This window comes from Erpetoichthys calabaricus, chromosome 10 (assembly GCF_900747795.2).
Source record: "Erpetoichthys calabaricus chromosome 10, fErpCal1.3, whole genome shotgun sequence".
In the NCBI taxonomy this organism is placed as follows: domain Eukaryota; kingdom Metazoa; phylum Chordata; class Cladistia; order Polypteriformes; family Polypteridae; genus Erpetoichthys; species Erpetoichthys calabaricus.
In genome coordinates this window covers 9,004,716-9,028,347 of record NC_041403.2, presented here as the reverse complement: position 1 = coordinate 9,028,347, position 23,632 = coordinate 9,004,716, and the positions used below count along the sequence as shown (strand labels likewise).

Sequence of the window (23,632 nt, the reverse complement as noted above, 5' to 3'; positions counted from 1 at the left end):
TGCAAGGTATCGCCAGTTCACCCGTTTATCTGACAGACAGTAATAGGCTGCCTGGTGGAGCCGATGCTGTACGAATGTTCTATTGCCTCCACTCCACTCCACTCCTCGCAAGCTCTGTCCTCTTCCACCCGACTCAGGCTCTTCGAATGGAGTGAGGCAGCCTCTTTTATCTCTCACCAGGTTGTGCTCCAGGTGCTGTCTGACAATCTTACGGCAGCACTTCCTGATGTGGCGGAAGTGCTGCTGTCCAGGGCTCCACAATTGTCCGGGCACCCCTGGCGGTGGCCATGGGCCCCAACAGGGATGAGCTTCCAAGCTCTGACTCCGTGGCCCCAATGTAGACCAGGGTGGTGGCCCTCTGGTGGTCCAGGGGAGGTATTGTCCCCCTCCCGGTACTTCCAGGCATCCCGTGCCACAAGGGGTAGAGGCTTCAGCAAATGTAGCCGGCCCTCTCTGAAAATCCCTGCACATTAGCATGGATAAAGTGGAAAATGACATTTTCATTTCAAACGTTTTCCTTCCACACTAATATTTCCAAAATCAGTCTCTAAATGTTTATCACCCACCCATCAAAAAATCTGTAAAACTTTCCCTATTGGGCAAGAGTGGTTTGTCAGCCGAGACCGATGATTGTCCACAGAGAAAAGCAAAATATATAGAAAGAGCGATGAAAAAACTAACCCGACGTCTTTCTCTGGATAGATGATGAAGTACAACTGCTTTTAAAGGTTAGAGACGTGTATACAGCTGCCAAAGCTTTGGAAAATACACACTGGGAGTTCGGCCAAAATAAATACAGTGAAATATTTCAGTGTTTCATAGTGTTGTACCCACCAGCCAAGACGTTAGGTAAGAACAATCCCCAAAGCAAACATGAAATCACAAAGGGACTTATCAGAAGGAACTAAAGTCAGTGCCTAATCATATGACAACCATATGTCAGCACTTTGAAAAGCTCAGTTTTTCCCCATCCACACAGCTACGCCTTTTCAGCATGCACGGAAGGCCAAAATAAATTTTAAAAATCACTTTTCAAATCTGTTTCATGTTAGTATGGACTAAAGTTCTGAACTAAAAAGCACAAAACTCTCAACAGGCGCTTTCCCAATGCAGGAAATTTGTTTTCAGGAAACAATGAGTTCTTGAACGATGTAGACCTTAGGCCATTTGTGGTCCCTGTCCACTTTGTGTACTATGTTCCCATAATGCAACTGGAACTGTAACCTTGAGCAACATATGTGATGTGCAAAGAAGAGTAATGTGGTGCCAAGTTAGGTGTGTTCGGAAGTTCAAGGGATCCCCCTACTTACTGCTTTGTAAATCGCCTTGGTTGAAGGCGTCTTCTAGATAAATAAATAATAGTAATAAAAATAATAATAATAATAATATGGCCATTCTCAGAGGCAAACTTGTAGAAGCTCCTGATATAGTGATGAACGACAAGGTGGCCACTAAGAACCTAGAACCAGGCGAGGCGTACAAGTACCTTGGCATTGACGAGAGTCATGACATCAAGCTCAAGTTGGTGAACTCCAAGATCACCAACGAGGACTACCATTAAGTGTGACTTCCCTCAAGACAGAGCTTAACTCACAAAATAAGACATCAGCCATCAACAGTCTGCCTGTACTGGTCATCCTTGACCACTTTGACGTCATCTTGTGGTCCTCTTTGGAGCCACAGAACAAAGGCCGAAAGACCACAAAACTCCTCACAATGCACAGCCTTCTTTATCTAAAAGTAGATGTCGAGTTGTTTCCTTAGGAGGCATTAGCTCTCCGGAAATGTGTTCTTTTGAAATTGCGGCATGTTAAGTAACCGAAAAATATAGAAATATGATATAAAAGGCGATATCCCTCCCATAGTGATTATGGCGGTACAAAAATCGCTTAAGAGAAAAAGATATACTTTAGCTTTCTTTACTGAGGATTTTACACGGTATTACAGACGGGAAGCTTATGACAGACTCTATCAAGGTGGGAGTCTTGATCTACGCAGTCTGCCATCTTTCGTCGCCACGCTGAAAGGATAATCTTCCGTCCGACAGCTTCAAAGTGTATTGGCAGTAGGTCTATCCTTATATACTGGTTGCTCCACGTGCAGGCTCTCTTTCTGGTCTCCAAGCAAGGACAGGAAAGGACTCAAACCCCACCTTCAAAAAATACAGGAATAGCACAATGCCTACATGCAGTTCTCTTTCTCCCAACAAGGAAAGAAGATTTTGTGCTGACAGAGGACATAAATATACAATTCTGTCTTTAGGCTGACTATACAATCCTCCAGTTGTCTTTGGCTATCTAGTCCTGTGCTTGGCTCGCCAATTCTAAATGCTGAGCCCCTGCGTACCATACTTGGTCTGCCTGTATGAATGAATCCATAATAGTATGCACAGAGACAGTGACATTAAACTTAATATTACAACAAACATATTATAACACGGGTGTCTCTACATCTCACGACGCCAAGGAGGCCGATGACTTTCGCAGATCGAGACAGTGGAAGAGGCTGCGATTGTCGGTCTGTGTGAGTGCCTTGAGTGGATCGGTAGGCAGCTACTGCAACTGCTGCTTAAACACCACCAGGCTCTGCACTCGGGCAAGACCATCATGAATAGAGGCCATGAAATAAAGATAAAAAAAACGTATGGCTTACCTGAGACCACGAGCGCTAGTAGTGAGGAAACCAAGCAAATGCTTAAGTCTAAGATCATGGAGGTGATGATGCAGCTCTACAAGGAGAAACCACTGCATGGCCAGTTCTCCAACAACTTGGACAGGCTGTACATTGACAAGGACATGACACACGCATGACTTTGAGATGCAGGTCTCAAGGGGGAAACCGAAAACATCATCACAGCTGCTCAAGATCAGGCCTTAAACACCCGGCACCACCTAAAGAATGTCATAGGCAGATCAGTCAACAGCAAATGCCATCTGTGTGGGGAAGCTGAGGAGACCATTAGCAACATAGTGTTCCAGATGCCATATACTGGCCCCATTTCTGGCAACTTCATGGGGGAGATTATTGCATCAATGAGGTGTATGTGTGGAAGAAATCATTACTTGAAATATATCACTCTATTATAATAAAAAAATCCTGGGACGAGACAAGACTTTTTCAGAAAGATACTTTCATGTCCCGCAAGATGAGACTTTGTGCCAAGAGATTTAAACACGCCTGGGGTCGGAAATAAAAGACAAAGAGTAGATGACAAAGTAGAACGTCGTAAAGAATTAAAAAACATTGAAGCGATATACATGCAGAGCGGGTTAGAGATAATGAAAGTACTAAAATTTGAAAGTCTCAAAAAAATGATAGTAAAGGTCGCATTAGCGCAAACAAAACGAAATTATTACTTGGTGAAATAACGGAACAGTGAAAAGAGATTGAATATTTTGTTGGATTCAAACTTTAAGTCGGAGACTTGTAGATCGTCTAATTCGTGTTGCCATCAGGGAAAAGTAGAGTTTCTTCCCAATGAAAAGGCGTATCCGCTAGAATTAAAAGATTTGTTGTTTGGTGAAAGTGAAATCCACATATGTGAGCAGCAGAGACACGAAGTGGCTGGCACGTAGTGCAGGCCAGGGGTGTTTGGCAAGCGAAGCAAGCAGGGGGCGAAGCCCCCTAGTATCTATTAATAAACAACCTGAAGAATCAGGCAGGAGGACGCTTGTCCATTTCTTCTTTTATTTCTCATCATGAAGAAGGATACACTAATGGAATGGTCACAAAGTAAAAACAGAGAGATATATTTATAGATAACTGCATTTACATAATAGTGTTGAATTAATGCTTATTCTGATTGGTTCCATAGCCTACATTCACTCTGATTGGCTAAAAGACATGAGGTGTTTTAGCAGAGAGCATTAACAAGCCTACATACTCCAAAATAAAAGTCTCATTTCTACTACATTCTTGAGCCTTACAATACTTTCCAATAGTTCTTGAGTTCCTGTGTACGTGAAATCTGTCAAGTCTTACTGGGTACATGATAGTCAGTCAACGTCATGAACCATCCCCTAGAACCTTCTGGTTCTTTGTTGTTCACCTGACCTTTATCTGATATGCTTGAACAGGTTTCTGACATTTATTAACCCTTTTATACAACTTCTAAGATAGATGCTACTGTATATTTTAATGTGGAAAGTATAACAAAACATTTTATGCGCAATAACTATATTACCCCTATATTATCCTACATTAATTAGATCACCCCTGAATGACTATATGAGTCTCATTTTTCTTCCACATATGGCATGGCACACCAGGGAGGCAGCTATAAAGAGTGATGCTCTGCCACTTTTACTGATATCTCTGAAAATTCCAGACTACAAACAGATTTATAAGATGGCACCAATCATCACAATTCATGATAGTTCCTGGCTGAACAAAAAGTACAAAGCCCGGAGTAGGCACCAAAAAATTGCCAGGAACCACCTATGAGGAACTATGGTGGGAATGCCACAAAACTCCTAAGTTTTTAAGAAGTTCCTGCTTCCTGACAAAGGTTCTTGCAGTGGGAAAACGATTATTTAAGTTTCTAGTATGGCCTCCCTCCATGACGTAAGGGAGTAATTTCACCTTTCTTCATGATCACTATAATAGCATTGAAGGTAACTACTCCAAACTTGGACATCGTCAGGGGCCGAGGGATTATCTTTTTATCACCCCTGGATGAGTGCAGTGGACTGTGTAATCTAGCAATTGGTCTCTGTCTAGTAGGGCAGATTAGTAGGGGCACCACTAGAAGGTTTGCTACATGCCCCCTGTGGTGAGCCCACCCAAACAATGGACCACATTCTCCATGAATGTTCCCGAGGCCCTACATGCACTGATGAAGGTCTTAAGGATGCTAATGACGCCCCTCTTACCTGGAAATGGCAGTGGCTATAATAGCTGTCACTAAGGTAAAACCTTGCATACCATCTGGTTTTGGCTTCAGTCCCTACTTCCCAATCCTTTCATGATTTCATTACAATTTATTACAATCTACATTAGAGCATTAGAGTATTACAACAATCATGCCATTCAGCTCAACAAGCTCATCCATCAGGGACGTTGTTATGCTCAATGGCCAGATAATGTTGGAGGGGGCTTTGACCCCTAATTTCAGGCATCCAGCCCCTGCTCTTTGAGAGTCCCCCTCATCCAACCCATCCAATGGACATCCACTCATTAAGAGCCCAGTCCTTCTTCCTGTTGTTCTATGTTCTGACATGCATGAGCGATTGCATGAAAACCCATTTTTTCCACTGCACAAAAACACCACAGAGGACAACTCCATCACCCACAGATTTTACATCTAACACCTATATTGAAGTAACAGCATTAAAAGACAAGGGGAACAAGCCCCCAATAAGTGCTAAAGCTAGCAACACCCTGGTCGTCTATCCTATTCACGAATATCATCCAAAATAACATCAAGTGCAAATTTGAGGGTCTCTACACTACTTGGTCCCTAACTCATTGTGTATTTGCATGAAGAAAAACATTCTAGCATTAATGAGAAATCTGTCTTTAACAAGTGTTCTTGTTGCAGAATGTATTTCAAAATAACTACTGGGATCCACTGTGCTAACATCTTTCATAATCAAAACAAGGTCTTACACAGGGCTGTCTTCTCAGCCCCACCTGTGACAACCTGTTGAATTTCATTACACTTGTCTTCCCAACCACCCAGTGGCCGAGGGTGTAAGACTGAAAACAACAAGGTCGCCATTTCAGTCAAGATGATGGATTCAGGCAGGGTGAGCCAGTTCATCTCTGCTAACAGGCAAAACGGCTCTTCATTAGCCACAACTGTAAACTGAAAGGTTGCCATTTAGATTCACTGTTATGGAATATCATGAGTGCCAAAATTAAATACATGATATTGTGGTTAAGAAATAATCTATGTGAAAAGTACAGCTATATATACAGTGGAACCTCTAGATACGAGTTTAATTCGTTCCAGCACTGAGCTTGTATAGCGAATTTCTCGTATCTAGAACAAACTTCCCCATTGAAAATAATGGAAATCCAGTTAATCCGTTCCGCACCCCAAATATATTAACATAAAAATCAATTTTCCTAACAAATAACACTGATAAATTATATATACTGTAGTCTACCTTTAATAAATAACACTGGTAAATAATATAACTGATTATTAAAAGAATCAAAACAGGTGTCCAAAGTGCAGTAGAGCATTCAATAAATCTTTAAATAAATAATCCTTAAAACAGTTGTGAAGTGGAGGTTTAAAATACACAAGAATAACAATCCTTTAACACGAGGTTAAAACGTCAAAAGGATGCAGTCTTTAAAAAACAGACGACAATCCCCGGTGCTTCTTCTCTGTTAGCGTCTCACCTGCGGGCTCTGCAACAGGCGAGACACTCTTAATGCAGCTGACCTTCTCTACACCGTCCTGCTTCAGCTGTTTGGCTCGCCTGTTCAGCTCACTGTTCAGCTACACGCGAGCCTGCTCTCCTGCCTGCCTGCCTTCGCGCGCTCTCTCTCTCTCTCTCTCTTTTCTTTTACTTCTTCTCCCCCTTAACCGCTGCAGCCCATCAGCCACAGGAACAATCATGGATGTGGGCAGTTTCCCACCTGTGCACTTAAGTGAGAAACGCAGACACCGCAGATCGCGGCTCGCAACTGCTACCACGCCCCCTCGCTAAGCTGAGAGCTATACCCACAGCCTGGCTCATGGCTCGTTACGCGAGCCAATGCTCGCATTTAGATCAGAAATTTTCGCTCATACTTTCCTCGTATTTTGAATTTCTCGTATACAGAGGTGATCGTATCTCGAGGATCCACTGTATATATATATATATATATATATATATATATATATATATATATATATATATATATATATATATATTTGCAGTTGGAGATCCACGAAGGGAGAAAAAACGAATCACGTATCATAAAATAGTTTTATTCCTGAGCTTTCAACCTCTATCAGGGGTCTTCATCAGAGGATAATGCTTAGACTTACAAGAATCAAAGGCAATATATAGCAACACATTCAGTGGGGGGGGGGGGGGGGATGGGGGGGTGGGTGGAGGTGACTAAGTCAGTGTGATCAAGGGGGGGGGGGTGGGGGGGGTTGTATAGTTTAATTATTGTGTACATGTCCTTCTTAAGTTGGCATATGCTGGATTTATGTCCAAGTGTCTGTTGATGGCGTTTTCATCTGATAGCCAAGACTCGGCCAACTCTCTGGCACTTTTTGTACTGGCCTTAAATTTTACTTTTACGTTGTCCCAGTTGAATGTGTGTCCTGTCGATTTAGTATGTGCATATATCAAAGATAGTGCGTCCTTTCTTCTGACGGCGTTGCAATGTTCCTGTACACGTGTTGAGATTCTTTTTGACGTTTGTCCTATGTATACGGCTGAGCAAGAATTGCATGGAATACTATAAACTGCATTTCTTGTTTCGGCTGTCGATTTCTTGTTTTTAGCATTAAACAGGACCATGCGCAGATTGTTTGTGGGTTTATGTGCTATTCTGATGCCCCACTTGGTCAGGGTGCGTGCCGTGCCTTCTGACACATTATGGTGATACGGGAGTGAATGCCAGGTGGGGTGGGGGTTCTGATTTAAGTCGATTGTATGCTGATTCCTTTGGCGTCTGCTGTGTAGACTCCGATTAATGAATGTTTTTGAGTATCCGTTCGAGGTGAAAAGTTGGAACAGATAGCGTCTCTCATTAATTTTTGTTTCCTTGGTAGTACAATGCGTGTGGACTCGTTTAAATAGGGTTTTCACGCAGCTCCGTTTATGAGATACCGGGTGGTTGCTCGCGAAATGTAGAATCTTGTCTGCGTAGCATTGTTTGCGGTAAACACTTGTGGTCAGGGTGGCGTCACTATTTCTTTTGATGTAAATGTCCAGGAAGTTGATGTGTCGATTGATTTCTTTTTCCATTGTGAACTGGATTGCAGGGAATATATATATATATATATATATATATATATATATATATATATATATATATATATATATATATATATTCATGGCATTCGTAGTCTGAATCACAATCTGATTGTATGGGTGGTTACCTACCAGGTAACGCTTGTGGTTGGCCAGCAAGTCTACTAACATCTGCCACGGTGCCCTCAGTTGTGAGAAGCAGATCATAGAATGGTTGAAATAGTTTACTGTCAAATAATGCAAAGAGTACGAGACACGTGTTTCGCCCTAATTCTGGGCTCATCAGGCATACACAAAGTAGGTAACCACCCATACAATCAGATTGTGATTCAGACTATGAATGCCGTGAATGTAATTACCCCGATCTACATGCTGTCAAATAAACGAACCACACGCTGTGGCGCAATGTTAGGGGCTTCGCCTCTAGCGCTGACGTCCGAGGTTCGGTTCCTGTAAGGGAGTGCAGTGAGTGTGTACGCCTGATGAGCCAAGAATTAGGGTGAAACACGTGTCGCGTACTCTTTGCATTATTTGACAATAAACTATTTCAACCATATATATATATATATATATATATATATATATATATATATAGGCCTATATACTAGCTGATTACCCAGTGGCTTCGCTCACTGAGTGCAAGGGAAAAAAACTAAAATGTAGCATTTATAAAATAAGTTTGCTAATTACCAATGTTATTTTTGAACAAATAAAGAGTATTTACAATAAATAGAAATTATATAAATATTAATTATTAAGTAGTAAAACATTTTGATAAAAGAATTTGATGAATATATAAGAAGCATATAAATTATTAAATAATCAAACATTAACATTTAAGAAGTAAAGATACATTGAGTACTACTGCAGTGATTTTGGGCAAACTACCTGCTTGACAACCTTACACTATGTGCCTGTGATTTAAGCGAAAAATTATTCTGAGAAATTTGGACGCTGCCAAACAATTCCCAAGTCTAATACTTAACATGAAGAGGTCGGTACATCTTTTTAGATGTAAACCCTCCATTTTCTTAAAAGAATTAATCACAAAAGCAACCTTGAGTGTTGTGGGGTTTTAGTGACCCAAATTCATCTTAAGGGACAGTAAGTAGCCGTGCACCGCAATTTACCAAGAGAGTCCCGCTTTGATAGCGCCCAGGAGCCGACGGGGCACTTGAAGTGTGAGAAACAGTGTGAGAAGAGAGGACGCTGTACAAAACTGTGGAGCTGCTGACCAGGAGGAAAAGCCCGACATTCCGTGCCTCCCAGTGTCCACTTTGTTCTTACGACCCCTCACAGCTGAGAGCGGTCTCGTCTTCACATTGTTTACAGCTCGGCGCATTTAAAAAGTAGAAAGACGCAAAGCTGTTTTCTTTATCTCTCTTACTATCAAGGTGTAGTGCGTTCCTCTTAAGTTGAATGAGGAGCCCAGCACACACAAAAATCTCCTACTCTTAGGAAAATTCATTCTATTAAGTACGGAACCCAACCGAACCTTAGCCCCAATTTGATATCCTCATCTGGAGTTGTCTTTTATGAATTTATACAAAGGAAATAATCACCCCAACAATTCTTTAAACAATCAAAAAAGAATATATTATAAATCAAACAAAACAATAAACACGCTTTAAATCCTTGTCAAATCTATAATAACTACACAAACCCTAATTAATATGCCACCCCCTTAAACACTCTATAATATCCATCCATTTTCCAACCCGCTGAATCCGAACACAGGGTCACGGGGGTCTGCTGGAGCCAATCCCAGCCAACACAGGGCACAAGGCAGGAACCAATCCCGGGCAACCCACCGCAGGACACACACAAACACACCAAGCACATACTAGGGCCAATTTAGAATCGCCAGTCCACCTAACCTGCATGTCTTTGGACTGTGGGAGGAAACCGGAGCGCCCGGAGGAAACCCACGCAGACACGGGGAGAACATGCAAACTCCACGCAGGGAGGACCCGGGAAGCGAACCCAGGTCTCCTAACTGCGAGGCAGCAGCGCTACCATTGCGCCACCGTGCCGCCCTCACTCTATAATATACTCCCCAGAAAACGGTGAAACAGCAAAGAAAGAAAGCAAGCAAGGAAAAGAAATGGAAAATTATGGTCTCAAAACCGAACCGGGGATCCTTCAACGAGTGATGTGATGAGGTCACCCCACTCGGCCCATTATTCATTGTAATTTTCTTAAAATGTGTGGATGAGTACGCGGCTTGCTACTTGCTATGAGCCCATGATTTGAACTCTGTCTAAACTGTTGGCAAAATTAATCTGTACACTGTTGTTTAGACACAACTTAAAATTTGACAACATGCTTAGAAATAAAATTTAATGAAAATAAAAATTTAGTAACACGGCTTACACGTTATTAGAGTAAATGTCAAATGTCAATGTCATGTCCAAGTGCCGGTACCCTAGTAGGCTAGTAGCAGCTCATTTACAATGGAATAAATGATAACCGAGGTTATAATGAAAACCTCACGTGATTGAAATGTTCCATTAACTTAACGATAAACTATAAATGTTCCGTCCTGATATGAAAAATTCCTATTCAGTGCTTTATAACTTTATTTCATCATACTAATAATCGCAGCTGAAAAGTTTTGAAAACCACTAATTATCGTTCACGCCAACGACCAGCAAACAATAAAATGCATAACACACAATGTAAACTAATTATTAGTACATCCATCCATCCATTTTCCAACCCGCTGAATCCGAACACAGGGTCACGGGGGTCTGCTGGAGCCAATCCCAGCCAACACAGGGCACAAGGCAGGAGCCAATCCCGGGCAGGGCGCCAACCCACCGCAGGACACACACAAACACACCCACACACCAAGCACACACTAGGAACAATTTAGAATTGCCAATCCACCTAACCTGCATGTCTTTGGACTGTGGGAGGAAACCCACGCAGCCACGGGGAGAACATGCAAACTCCACGCAGGGAGGACCCCGGAAGCGATCCCAGGTCCCCAGGTCTCCCAACTGCGAGGCAGCAGTGCTACCCACTGTGCCACCGTGCTGCCCAATTATTAGTACAGAAGAATTTAAATACTAGATATGAGATAATATAAATTGCAATAATGTATATGCTAACCGAAATGTAGCGGTATAGAAACAGAAATCGGCAAAAGGCAGTTTTGACCAAATTTTTTGCTGCAACGTTGTGTAGTGACAACTAAAACAACTTGATGACGTAATACGGTATATTATATATAGGACTATATAAGTCGCTGTCCTGCGGTGGGCTGGCGCCCTGCCCAGGATTTGTTCCTGCCTTACGCCCTGTGTTGGCTGGGATTGGCTCCAGCAGACCCCCATGACCCTGTGTTAGGATATAGTGGGTTGGATAATGGATGGATGGATATATAAATCGAAGTACCTGACAGATAATGTTTAGTAGTTTAGAAAATTAATTTTAATGTCAAACAGTAACCAGTACATAAAATTTACTTCATGAAACAGCCGGCCCATAACCAGACCAGAGTCCGCAGCCCAGCGGGCATTGCCCAAATGCCCTAATGGCCAGTCTGCCCCTGCCTGCCTTGCGCCCAACTCTTGTTAGGTAGGCTGCAGCTTCTCCACAACCCTGCTCTGTTTTAAGTGGTTTTAGAAAATAAATGGACACGCCATAAGTGAAGGTTGTAGGTGAATGAATCTCGTTTTGCACTGAGGCAAGAAAGTACCGGAAGAACCTAAAAGGAAAGTAATCGTTTGTAATAAACATATATTTCAAATATTTGTACTACATGTGCATTGTAAACGGTGCGCATAATGATCGTGTTAACTCAGACGCTACATTTTACAAATCTGCTTACGTTATATTTTTGCTTAGCTGTGTTTTAAAACTTTGTTGCGTTTTCTTTAGTGAAAAAAGGAAACGTTTTTATAATGATTAATACGGTACAAAAATGCCTCACCGTCCTTAAATTCGTAAATGTAATACTGTAGTTTTAAAGGATGGGAAAAAGGAAAATAAACGATGCTCTAAAGTTTAAACTTTAAGGAAGTAATCATCCTCGCTTTTCTCCTTAAAATATGATTATGATTTGCAGTAAGGAGATTATAAAAATGCAGACTACAAATGACATTATATAAGCAAAACTCCATAAGACGTAATAAAGAGGCAGCGTGCAGGAATTGCAAAGGGAAAAAAAAGAAAAAAAAAGAAATGAATGTGATTGGCTGTCTAAAATTTGTTCCCGGCCATGTCAACTAGAAAGGCAAAGTAATGCCTGAAATAAAGCTTGACAGACGTGCGTCTCCTTCCTAATGATTGGCTTATAGTACAACACTGGGCGGTTTAACTGCGTTGATTGCGAAAATGATTGACGTCTGCCACCCCGCCTTCCGAAGCGTCCGGCAGCTTGCTCTTTTTCGTTTTTATTGACTGAGACTGAAGTAGAAGTGAGAGGGTAGAGGATTTGGCTGAGGTCGGAGGCAGGAAAGAGGATGTCGCTTTTAAAGAGGTAGGAGGGTGGATTGAGTTTTCCAAGAGGAATTTGGGCGTTTTGTTGGAGGGGAGGATGTCCTAAAATGGACACCGTCCGTGCGAGCCTGAGTGTGCCCTGTTGCCGTCCAGCACCCAATTCAAGTCCTGCCAAGATTGGCACAGGCGCCCTGCAGCGCTGAACTGGTTAAGTGAGTTAGAAAATAAATGGATTTATGGCTTTAACTGAATAATAAAATCACGGTATTTGCACACAGGTGTAGTTAAAAGGCTTTCAGACTGAACAGTTTTTTTGCTTCATAGTTTACTTTGCTTAGGGCTGCTAACTCTCTCTAGGAAATGAGGACATTTGGATCGAAATATGAGGACTTTTAAAGACGCCTTTCCCTATGATGTCATAATACAGTACAACGTTATATTGTCTTACGGTTTTTTAAAATTATATAAACCTTTAGTAACAGTTTATCACTATAATTATAATATGATGGCCACAATCACAGTCACTGGCAAACTAATTAGCCATTAAATATTTTGAATATGTTAAGCCTCTTAAATTTACAGACTTCATTCCTTCCATTCTTATTTGGATAGCTTAACTAATTCAATACTAGTAAAATAAAAATAAGTTTTCTCTTTTCAATTTAGTTTATTTGCATTTATCTACATTATTTTATATTTTCCCACTGAAACTATTTTTCTCAGTAAATCTGATATAATCTGCCAGTATGATAAATCTGATTAAACAAGGATATTTGCTTTTCAGGTAGTCTGTGAGCTTGCATTTTCTTTTCAGCATAATGGGTATTCCTGAATTTATGTAAAGAATTATGAAAATATTATTGAAGAAGTGACTTATTACTTGATCATACTTGATCAACTGATAACTAAAAAGATATTGCATTTATATGACAGAATAAATTTGTGATTTTTTTTTAATTAATTGAAACTTTAATAGTTATAGTAATATAATAGCTTAATAGACTCATTCATTTACTGTACGATTATAAATCTATTTTGGACAAATGAGTGGTAATGACGAGATTTTCCATTAAAATATCACAAAGCAGTACTTACTCACACTTAAATACGACAGACTGTAGCTGGATGTACAACATTCCTTGTTTAACCAAGCTCCTAAAAGGAGAATCGAAAGTAAGATCTCACATAGAAAACGTGAAATTGTAATTTCGATGTTGAATAAATTGATGTAGTTACGGTGCATTAGGATTACAAATAATTAAAGAAAGGAACATCATTTATAATGAACTGTCTACTCACCAAGAAGATAAAACTCAAAAGATGAAGTGAAAAAGCCACGTTGGACAGATGTCGACTATTCTCATCAATATCTGCGCTGTTTACTACCGGAATGCAAGTGAAGATTCTGAGGGAAAAAAAAAAAAGTCTGCGCACTCCTTCCGCAAATGCTGATTGGTGTACGGCTTTCAATTTTTACCAATTAAAAAGATATAGAGATTTTAGGAGCCAAAAACTCGTTTTCAAAATTTTATAAATTCCTCCAGGACAGTCCATGGCGCCTTAAAAATGAGGACATGTCTGGGAAAATGAGGATGGTTGGCAGCCCTAACTTTGCTGTCATTTTTAAGATATAGTACAAACAAAACATTTTCCATCCCGGAGGAAATGTATGTTCAGACTATAATAAGGTCTTCAGGTAAAATATAGCTGCTGTGGAACTTGACCTTCGGTGGCCATCCACCTGACAAAATGATAACAAGTGCCTTTTGGTATGTACGACCCCGATTCCAAAATAAAAATAAAAAGTTGAGACAGAGTGGAGAATGCTAAAAAAACAAAAAGGAGTGATTTGTAAATTTATTTTGACTTGTTTTCAAATACAAATAGAATAAAAAGAAGGTATTTCATGTTTTACTTCATCAACTGCATTGTTTTTTGATGGTACACGTTTATTAGGAAATGGATGACTGCATAAAGTTCCAAAAAATGGGCAGGGGTAGTTTCGAACAAATAATGATGAGATGAGTTGAAATAGCAAGGTGATGTGAGACAGATAAGGCAATCGTGTTATAGTATACTAGTCATTTAGCCCGTTACAATACCGGCACTAGAACAGTAGTGCATAAACATTAGTAGGAACAGTCTATATTAAATGGCAAGGGACTTTGACCTCATTCTTTTTGTTGGTCGTATTTTTCTTTCTTTCAGCCTTTCTTTTGTTGATGTTTACTTGCTGAGCTGACCGTTCTTCGTGGGCTGCCGCCGTGTATTGTGTGTCTTTAATTTTCTGTGACAGTAATACTGTCTTGTATTGTGAATTTCCCATTGGGATTAATAAAGTATCTATCTATCTATCTATCTATCTATCTATCTATCTATCTATCTATCTATCTATCTATCTATCTATCTATCTATCTATCTATCTATCTATCTTGTATGGCTCTATTTAATAAGGGCGCGCACAAAAAGGCGAGCTTCAAAAGGGCGACCTCAATTGAGCGCGGCGAATAAAGGTGTTCGTAGATAATTTAGTTCAAATGGCTCTGGAATATGTGAAGAGCAACAAAGGTGCAGATCTTTATTTACGCGCGCCTTTATTCGCTGCGCCCAATTGAGGTCGCCCTTTTGAGGCTCGCCTTTTTGTGCGCGCCCTTATTGAAGGATACCGTCTTGTACGTCCGCTGGCTTGTATGTCCATAATATACCTTTAATTTTCTCTGGCGGTAATACAGGCGTGCGCGTCGGTAATATGCCTTTAATCTCCTCTGACAGTAATACTGGCTTGTATGTGGCTGTAATATGCGTCACTGTATTGTGTACCTTTAATTTCCTCTCGCAGTAATACTGGGTTGTATTTCCGTAAAACGCCTCTAACTTTCTTTGACAGTAATATCACGCATCGTACCGTGCCCCGCGCATGCACACTTCACCAGAAGACACCCACACACATACACCTGGACGCACACAGGGATTTTATATATATAGATAAGGAGCCTTCTCTAGTCCTTGAGTAGCAAGAATGGGTCGGGGCTCGTCAATTTGCCAACTGATGCGTCAATGAGTAATCACAACGTACCCCCAAAGACAAATTGGTAGGATTCTGGCCATTTCACTCTCCTGCAAGGGTGTCTGACTCCAATCCTAGAAAGCTACCATGGCTGCAGTTTTTCCTCCTTGCCGCTTTGTTCATCAGTGACCAATTTCTGCTGTCATTTTTTTTTAAAGACTCGGTCCTCTGAATTGCTTCTTTTTTTCTTAAATGGCAGCCAAACAGAAATGGCATGTGAAGTGAGCCAACAGTTGACCAGCAATGTCAGGGCCTCAAACTCCAACCAATTTCGTAATTAGAAGTTGATTCTTGTTGTTAATTAAACCCGTTCTTTAATTCCATGGCTTGTTGTCGTCCTTATTCTGCCTCAAATCATTTGGGCTCGTTTTTGTATCTCATTATCAGCTGCAGGCTTTTATTTTTTTTTCTCTAGTCCATCTGTTTTTTCTTTCCTCCTGGCTATCTGACCTTACTTTATTCTCTGTTATTTATTCTTTGCTTGTTAGTTTTGTCTAATCTTATTTTGGTTTGATATAAACTTTTTTTCTTCATCTTGTAAAGCACTTTGAGCGACACCATTTGTATAAGATGTGCTATATAAGTAATGTTGTTGTTGATAAGGAAAAAAGAAACGATTAAGGGGTCTGATTCTTAAATAGTACGTCAATTATAGTTTAGGCAAAAGAAGTTAATTAGCATCAAAAGCTGGTCACTAATTAGGATTAGTTTAGAATGAAAACGTGCAGCCACTGCGGCCCTCAAGGATCAGAGTTGGACACCACTGGTCTACAGTGCACACTATAGTTAAAAGATTCAAGGAGTACGGTCAAATTCCAGTGTGCAGAGGACAAGGCCAAAACCCACTTGTGAATGTGTGGGACCTCAAATCCAGGGATGGCCAACTCCAATCCTGGAGAGCCGCAGTGGCTGCACATTTTCCTAATTAGTGACCAGTTTTTTGAGCTAATTAAGTTCTTTTGCCCAAACTCACTCATAACAGATCTTATTTAATTTCGTGGCTTGTTAGTGTTTTTACTCTACCATGTCCTTTCTAATGACTAGGGGGCTCTGCCCCCTGCTCACTTTGCTCATCAACCCGTAGATCGTACGTAGTCTTTAAACTTAATGGAGAGGGACACTTACAGTCGGTCTAAAATGTTGGCCTTAGAGGAACAGAGTCAAAGTTGAAGATCTCACTGCCAGGCCACTGTGGATTCTGAGATCATATTGTAGTTTGTGATACTGATTAGCAGTAAAAACTTTGTATGAATTACAGAAAGAAGGATTCTTTGGGTGCCAGAGGAGTACCACTGTAAAAAAGCCGTAACATACTGCCCCATAATTGTCAGGGCTTGAAGATCCCAGCTCCCGGAAGACAAATCCTGCCATTGTATGCAATGCACGCATTCTCAAAGACAGCAGTTTGAATCTGCAGATTACTTAGGTGCCAAAAGAGCATTTCTTATATTCCCTGTGTTGCCTTTCAATGTTTTTTTCGCTTTTTGTCTTGCCTCTCTTCTTAATTGTTTTTTCCCATGAGAAATTACACTCTTGCTTATTCAGTGTAGTATATGTTTACTTCACAGGATGGAAGTTTACGTTGTGTTTGCTTCTCTCACTGAGAACTAAAGCACTCGGGGTCTTTTTCCCTCAATTGTGCAACTGTGAATGCCAAGGTGATGATAAAATCAGCTCAGTTGTAAATGTTGTGAACTGCTAAGTGTTAGCGTGGGTGCAGAGGGCAGTGAAATGCATGCAAACAATTCATGGGGCGGCCCATCCCAGGTTAACTCATGATGTGTAAATTCATTTGCAAGCAAGTTAGAAAGAAAACGGCAGAGGGAAAGTCAGCCCAGCTGCGATCACTGTTTCAGCTCGGCAGTTTTAGTTTATTTGTTTTGTGTCCCTCTGAATTTAGCATAAACGTTTTACAGTACTCTGCATATTATTTGGGTTAGGGGTTAGGTTTAGGTTAGGGCTAACCCTAACACCTAACTCTACCCCTAAGCCTAACCCAAATTTTTTCTTGATTTGCTCCTCTGTGCCACAGTTTAAAATTACAAATCAAACAGTTCACACATCGTGATTAAAGTGCACATTGCAGACTTTCGTTTAAGGGGGTCTGCATACATTGTGGTCACACATCACTTTTTCTACATGGTCTCCCCATTTCAGGGCACCAAAATGTTTAAAACAATTGGTGTCTCAGATGTTTGTGATTCCACAGGTGGGTTTCATGGCTTCATGAGATACCTCGGCTTGCTTCTACCCTTTACCATACCATACCATACCATATTTATTTGTTGAGCGCTTAAAAACACAGCATTACAACCGACCAAAGTGCTGTACAGTTAAAACAAACAAGACTAAAAACAAAATATTAAAAGCAAACATTAAGAGAGAATTTGAACTAAGAAACTAAAAACAGGTCAGAGGACCCAATAAAATAGAGAAAATAACGAAAAACAAGTAGAAAATGAAACAAGTTAAGAATTAAAAGCCAATGTGAAGAAGTGCGTTTTTAAGCGTAATTTGAATGTGGCAACTGAAGTGGCTTGCCTAACCACTAAGGGTAGGGAGTTCCAGAGCCTGGGTGCACCGACGGAGAAAGCCCTTTCACCACGAGCTTTGGAACGTGCCTTGGGAACGGTTAGAAGCAGCTGATCTGCGGATCTAAGAACGCAAGGAGGATTGTATCGATGGAGCAAAACACTCAAATAGGCGGGGGCTAGACCATTTAATGCCTTATAAGTTAGGAGTCTGTAGTTCAACATGAGGACAGGAGCTGTGCAAGTTAAAGCCAAAGAAGCCTTTATGAGGCTGAAACACAAGAATCAAACCATTGGAGACATCGGTAAAACCTTAGGATGACTTAAGTCAACTGTCTGGAATAGCATGAAGGAGAAAGAACACACTGGGGAGCTCAGTAATCACAAAGGGACTGGTGGGCCAAGGAAGACCTCCATTGCTGATGATAGATGAATCCCCACTGTGGTAAAGAAAAAGCCCCAAACATCTGTGAGATTGACCAGAAACTGTCATCAGGGGGCCGATGTGTGTGTGTCGGAGACAACTATCAGCAGAGGACTTCATGAACAGAAACACAGAGGACACACTGCAAGATGCAAACCACACAAACAGGATGAAATGATTACAGTTTGTGAAAAAGGGATACAAAGAGCCTGAAGAATTCTGGGAAAAGTCCTTGTGGACAGACGAGACAAAGATGAACCTCATCAGAGTGATGGAGAGAGCAAAGCATGGAGAAGAGAAGGACCTGCCCAAGATCCAAAGCAGACCACCTCATCTGTTAAACATGGTGGTTCTGGGGGTGTTATGGCTTGAGCATGTATGGCTGCCACAGGTCCCGACACACTTCTCTTCACGGATGATGAAACTGCTGATGGCAAAATGAATTCTGAGGTGTTTTAAAACATTTGATCTGCTCAAGTTCCATTAGATGCTCCTGGACATGCACTTTATCCTACAACAAGAAGATGCTCCAAACACACTGCTGAGGCAACACCGGAGTTTATCACAGCTAAAAAATGGAAAATGCTGGAATAGTCGAGTCAGTAACCCAATTTAAATCCAACTGAGCTGGCCTTCCATATGCTGAAGAGAAAACTGAAGGGGACAATCCCCCTGAAACAAGCAGCAGCAGCTGAAGATGGCTGCATGAGGGACTTGGCAGAAGATCACCAGAGGAGATCCTCAGCACCTGCTGCTGTCTATGAATCTCAGACCTCAAGCGGTCATTGCATGCAAGAGATATGCAACAAAGTCCTAAATATGACGGCTTTAACAGACCTATCATGGTGGTTTCCAAACATTATTGCACCCTGAAGTGTTTTGGGGGGGTTTGGGCATGTAGTAAATGTGTTGTGTGACCCAAATTTGTGCAAATACCATTAAATGAAAGCCTGCAATGAGCAATTTAATTGTGTCTGAATTGTTTGATTTGTAATTTTAAAATGTGGAGCAGAGGGGGAAATTAAGGACAAATGTGTCTCTGCCTCATTCATTATGGAGGGCACTGTATATTTGTCAAGTCAAGTCAAGCTGGGGAGCATGCACTGGTACAGTGCGTTGACGCATCCACTACACGACGAAATAACTCGGGATTCCAGTTGGCAACCCCCCAGGCAGACACGCGGTCCAGTCCCACCCTCCAGAAATGACCCTCCATCTGCCTCAGCCAGGTGTTACGTGGGTGACCCCTTGGCCTGGTCCATCCACTTGGGTTCCCAACAATGAGGATCTTATGAGCTGGATCACCCTCAGGGAAACATGCCACATGGCCGTGGTGCTGTAACTGACACTCCCTCACAATGCAGGTCATGTGCCTCATTCGGGACTCCATGAGCAACACAAAGTCAAACCAACGGTACGCAAGGATTTTCCGGAGAGACACAGTGCTGAAGGAGTCCAGTCTTCATCTCAGGTCACTGGATAGTGTCCATGTCTCGCAACCATACAACAAGACAGGAAGCACCAGGACTCTAAAGACTTGGACCAGAGGTATCGGGAGTGCCACACGCCCCTTTCCAGCGACCTCATGAGCCCCCATGCTCTCCCAATCAGTCTACTGACTTCATAGGAAGAGTCACCAGAGACATGAATGTCACTGCTGAGGTAAGTAAACCTCTCGACAAGGTCGACACTCTCTCCATAGACAGACACCCTGCTGATGGCTGTGCCGAAGAGGTCATTAAAGGCCTGGATGTTGGTTTTTATCAGGACACTCGCAAGCCCAGGCACTCAGACTCCTCGCTCAGTCTCTCAAGCGCCCTGATCAGAGCCTCCATTGACTCCGTGAAGATCAATGCATTGTAAGCAAAGTCAAGATCAGTGAATCTCTCTTCACCAACAGATGCCCCACAGCCGCTGGACCCCACGACCTTGCCCAACACCCAGTCCATACAAGCATTGAACAGAGTATATGTGTACTGGTTCTTCATTTAGTAATTATTGTCATTCATACTTGTATTTTAACTGTGAATTGTTCTTAGTGATCTGCTTAAGCTCTCTGTCACAAAATAAGTTATAATTACTCTAATCCATGACAAAATTTAAATGAATCATTATAGCTGCTAAACGTCATCTCTAGTTCACTCCCATACTGACGTTTAGCCAGTCTGATTACTTTTCTGTGTTCATACTCATATGTTTCCATGTCACCATTTTGAGACGTGTTCATGCATTTCATTTAGATGCATAACAAACTCGTATCCTTGTCTTACAGATCCTTTTTCTGCAACAAAGAAATTCACCCCCAGTGCCAACTGTGAAGTTTCTGTATGCTCTCTGGACATTTTCTTGAATCAACCAAGAATGGGACGTGCCAGGGTGTTTCTCAGTGTGGCCATCTTTGGATTTGCACAGCTCATCTTTGTGGCTTCGAATGAATGCCATGTCAATGAGGAGGTAAGAGTGAAGGGGCCTGGGTTGCCTCAAAAGCTTGCATATTGTAATCTTTTTAGTTGGCCAGTAAAAGGTGTCATTTTCTTTAAGCAATAGAAGATTAAGAGGTGACATGATTGAAGTGTTTAAAATCATGAAGGGAATTAGTCCAGTGGATTGAGACTTTAAAATGAGCTCATCAAGAACACGGGGGCACAGTTGGAAACTTGTTAAGGGTAAATTTCGCACAAATTTTTTCTTTACACAAAGAACGATCCACACTTGGAATAAGCGGCCAAGTAGTGTGAGAAACAGTAAGACTTTACAGACTTTCAAAACTCAACTTGATGTTTTTTTTGGAAGAAATAAGTGGATTGGACTGGCAAGCTTTGTTGGGCTGAATGGCCTGTCCTCGTCTAGAGCAGGGGTCTCCAATACATTGCTCGCGAGCTACCAGTAGCTCACAACCCCTTTCCAAGTAGCCCGCCAAAGGGTTAATGAATCCTACATACATTTTTGATTAGTCAAATTAGAGGTGGGAGATCTTTAAAAAAAAATCATATCACGATCCACAGACTGAATTGCAATGTGGTATACACTTAAGAGACTATCCGGACTCAAACTCATCAAGACCTAAGTAACACTTTATTTTAAATATCAAACAAAGTTGAATTCAATTGTTCTCTCATTTGCTAGCTAAGCGGAGTTAAGGAACATGCCCCGAAGCTGGCGAGTTAGTGAGGAGAGACCACCCCCCAACCTCCTTGACCCTTTGCGTGGATCTCAGATTTGCACAACAAAATCGGTACCGCAAGCAAACTCTGATATATAGTGAAATGAGAGAAGTCGCAAAATCAACCGGAATGTTTAAGCAAATTATGGAAAAAAACCCAATATAAATCCGTTAAGTAGTACTCTCGTGAAAAGCGGACAGACAGACAGACATTGGATTTTATATATTATACAGTATATTAGTAAACCTTCAAAATAATGTGCAGTTAAAGTCTCAACAGAATTCCCAGAGTTTCTGGAGCTTAGTAGAACCAGATAACTATAAGAATCTTCACCAAGCTCTGAAAATGTCTGCTTTGTTTGGGTCTCCATACCTCTGTGAGTCTGACATGAATGTCATGAAACCAAAGTTCAGAACAAGACTGACAGGCAAACATATAAATGACTCCACAAGAGTGAACCTCAGTGGCTTCACTCCACCATACACCTCAGTGCCAGTCGTCTGACTAAAAAACACATCACACGTGTAACTGGACATGTGAATAAAGTGACACAATGACATATGACGAAATGAAAAATGAAGGAGTCATATCTGTGTATTTGGAATTGCATTGTTTTGTTTTGACAGCATTCATGTTTTAATTCAATAGTGTGAGATACACTAGACAATGCATACAGACATACAAAATGAACTTGCAGGTGAACTCAATATTTTTTTGTGATGTTTCAATGCAAAATGTGAGTTGTAGACACCAACATTTTGTAAATGTTCTGGCAAAACAAGCTTATTCAGTTGTTTGGGTTGAAATTAGCGATGAGAAATAAATGTTATAAAACATGAGTAGCTCTCAGCCATTTTCATTTTGTAAAAGTTGCTCTGAGGGGAAAAAAGGTTGGAAACCCCTGGGTTATAGTGTTCTAATGTTCTAACATTTTGCTTGACTTCTCACTACGTTCATAATGGCTCACACGGTACAACACCCTAGTACTACAAACTGTAAAAAAAAAAAAATAAATAAATTCAATTTCTTTTGGTCACAGTGGGCATTGTGTCTAGTGACAGGGTTACCATGCAGCGCCCTCTGGCAGCCGAAGTGCAGAACAGCTTCATGCGTGTGTACCGTTTTCACCAGCAGTTACAGAAAGTAATCACTGGCTATTGTGTTTGTCCTGCTAGCCTGTCAACATGGGCTTCCTGTTTTGAAGGATTTGTGAGGAATGAAAGGTTCAGCTGAGGGATGGAGGAGATGATGTCTATTAAAAGAAAAAAACAAACTTTCTAGTACACATTGCACACTTTAGAAGGGAATTGTCTGTGACAGAGTCATATGGAAAAACTTATCTGCATCAAGGCCTTAGTTGAATGACTCAGGGGGAGCTTTAGTGATTCTCGGCAGGAGAATAATGTTTAATGAAAGTAAAAAAAAATTCAGATAGATAGATAGATAGATGGGAGGGGCTCTATATGATAGATAGGTAGATAGATAGATAGAAAGGCACTATATAATAGATAGATAGATAGATATGAAAGGCATTATATAATAGATAGATAGAAAGGCACTATATAATAGATAGATAGATAGATAGATAGATAGATAGATAGATAGATAGATAGATAGATAGATAGATAGATAGATAGATAGATATGAAAGGCACTATATGATAGATACAGTGGTGTGAAAAACTATTTGCCCCCTTCCTGATTTCTTATTTTTTTGCATGTTTGTCACACAAAATGTTTCTGATCATCAAACACATTTAACCATTAGTCAACACAAGTAAACACAAAATGCAGTTTGTAAATGGTGGTTTTTATTATTTAGGGAGAAAAAAAAATCCAAACCTACATGGCCCCTGTGTGAAAAAGTAATTGCCCCCTGAACCTAATAACTGGTTGGGCCAACCTTAGCAGCAATAACTGCAATCACGCGTTTGCGATAACTTGCAATGAGTCTTTTACAGCGCTCTGGAGGAATTTTGGCCCACTCATCTTTGCAAAATTGTTGTAATTCAGCTTTATTGAGGGTTTTCTAGCATGAACCTGCCTTTTTAAGGTCATGCCATAGCATCTCAATTG

At 41.0% G+C, this 23,632-nt stretch overlaps 1 protein-coding gene across 1 annotated transcript in view; it reads left to right on the top strand.

Annotated features, from left to right (window-relative positions):
* The window catches only part of c10h1orf210 (chromosome 10 C1orf210 homolog), a 62,909-nt gene that overhangs the window by 5,595 nt on the left and 33,682 nt on the right, over window positions 1–23,632 (top strand). The window contains exon 2 of the mRNA XM_051932971.1: window positions 20,666–20,847. Within this exon, the coding sequence (XP_051788931.1) occupies window positions 20,666–20,847 (182 nt within the window). The remainder of the gene's footprint in view (window positions 1–20,665; window positions 20,848–23,632) is intronic.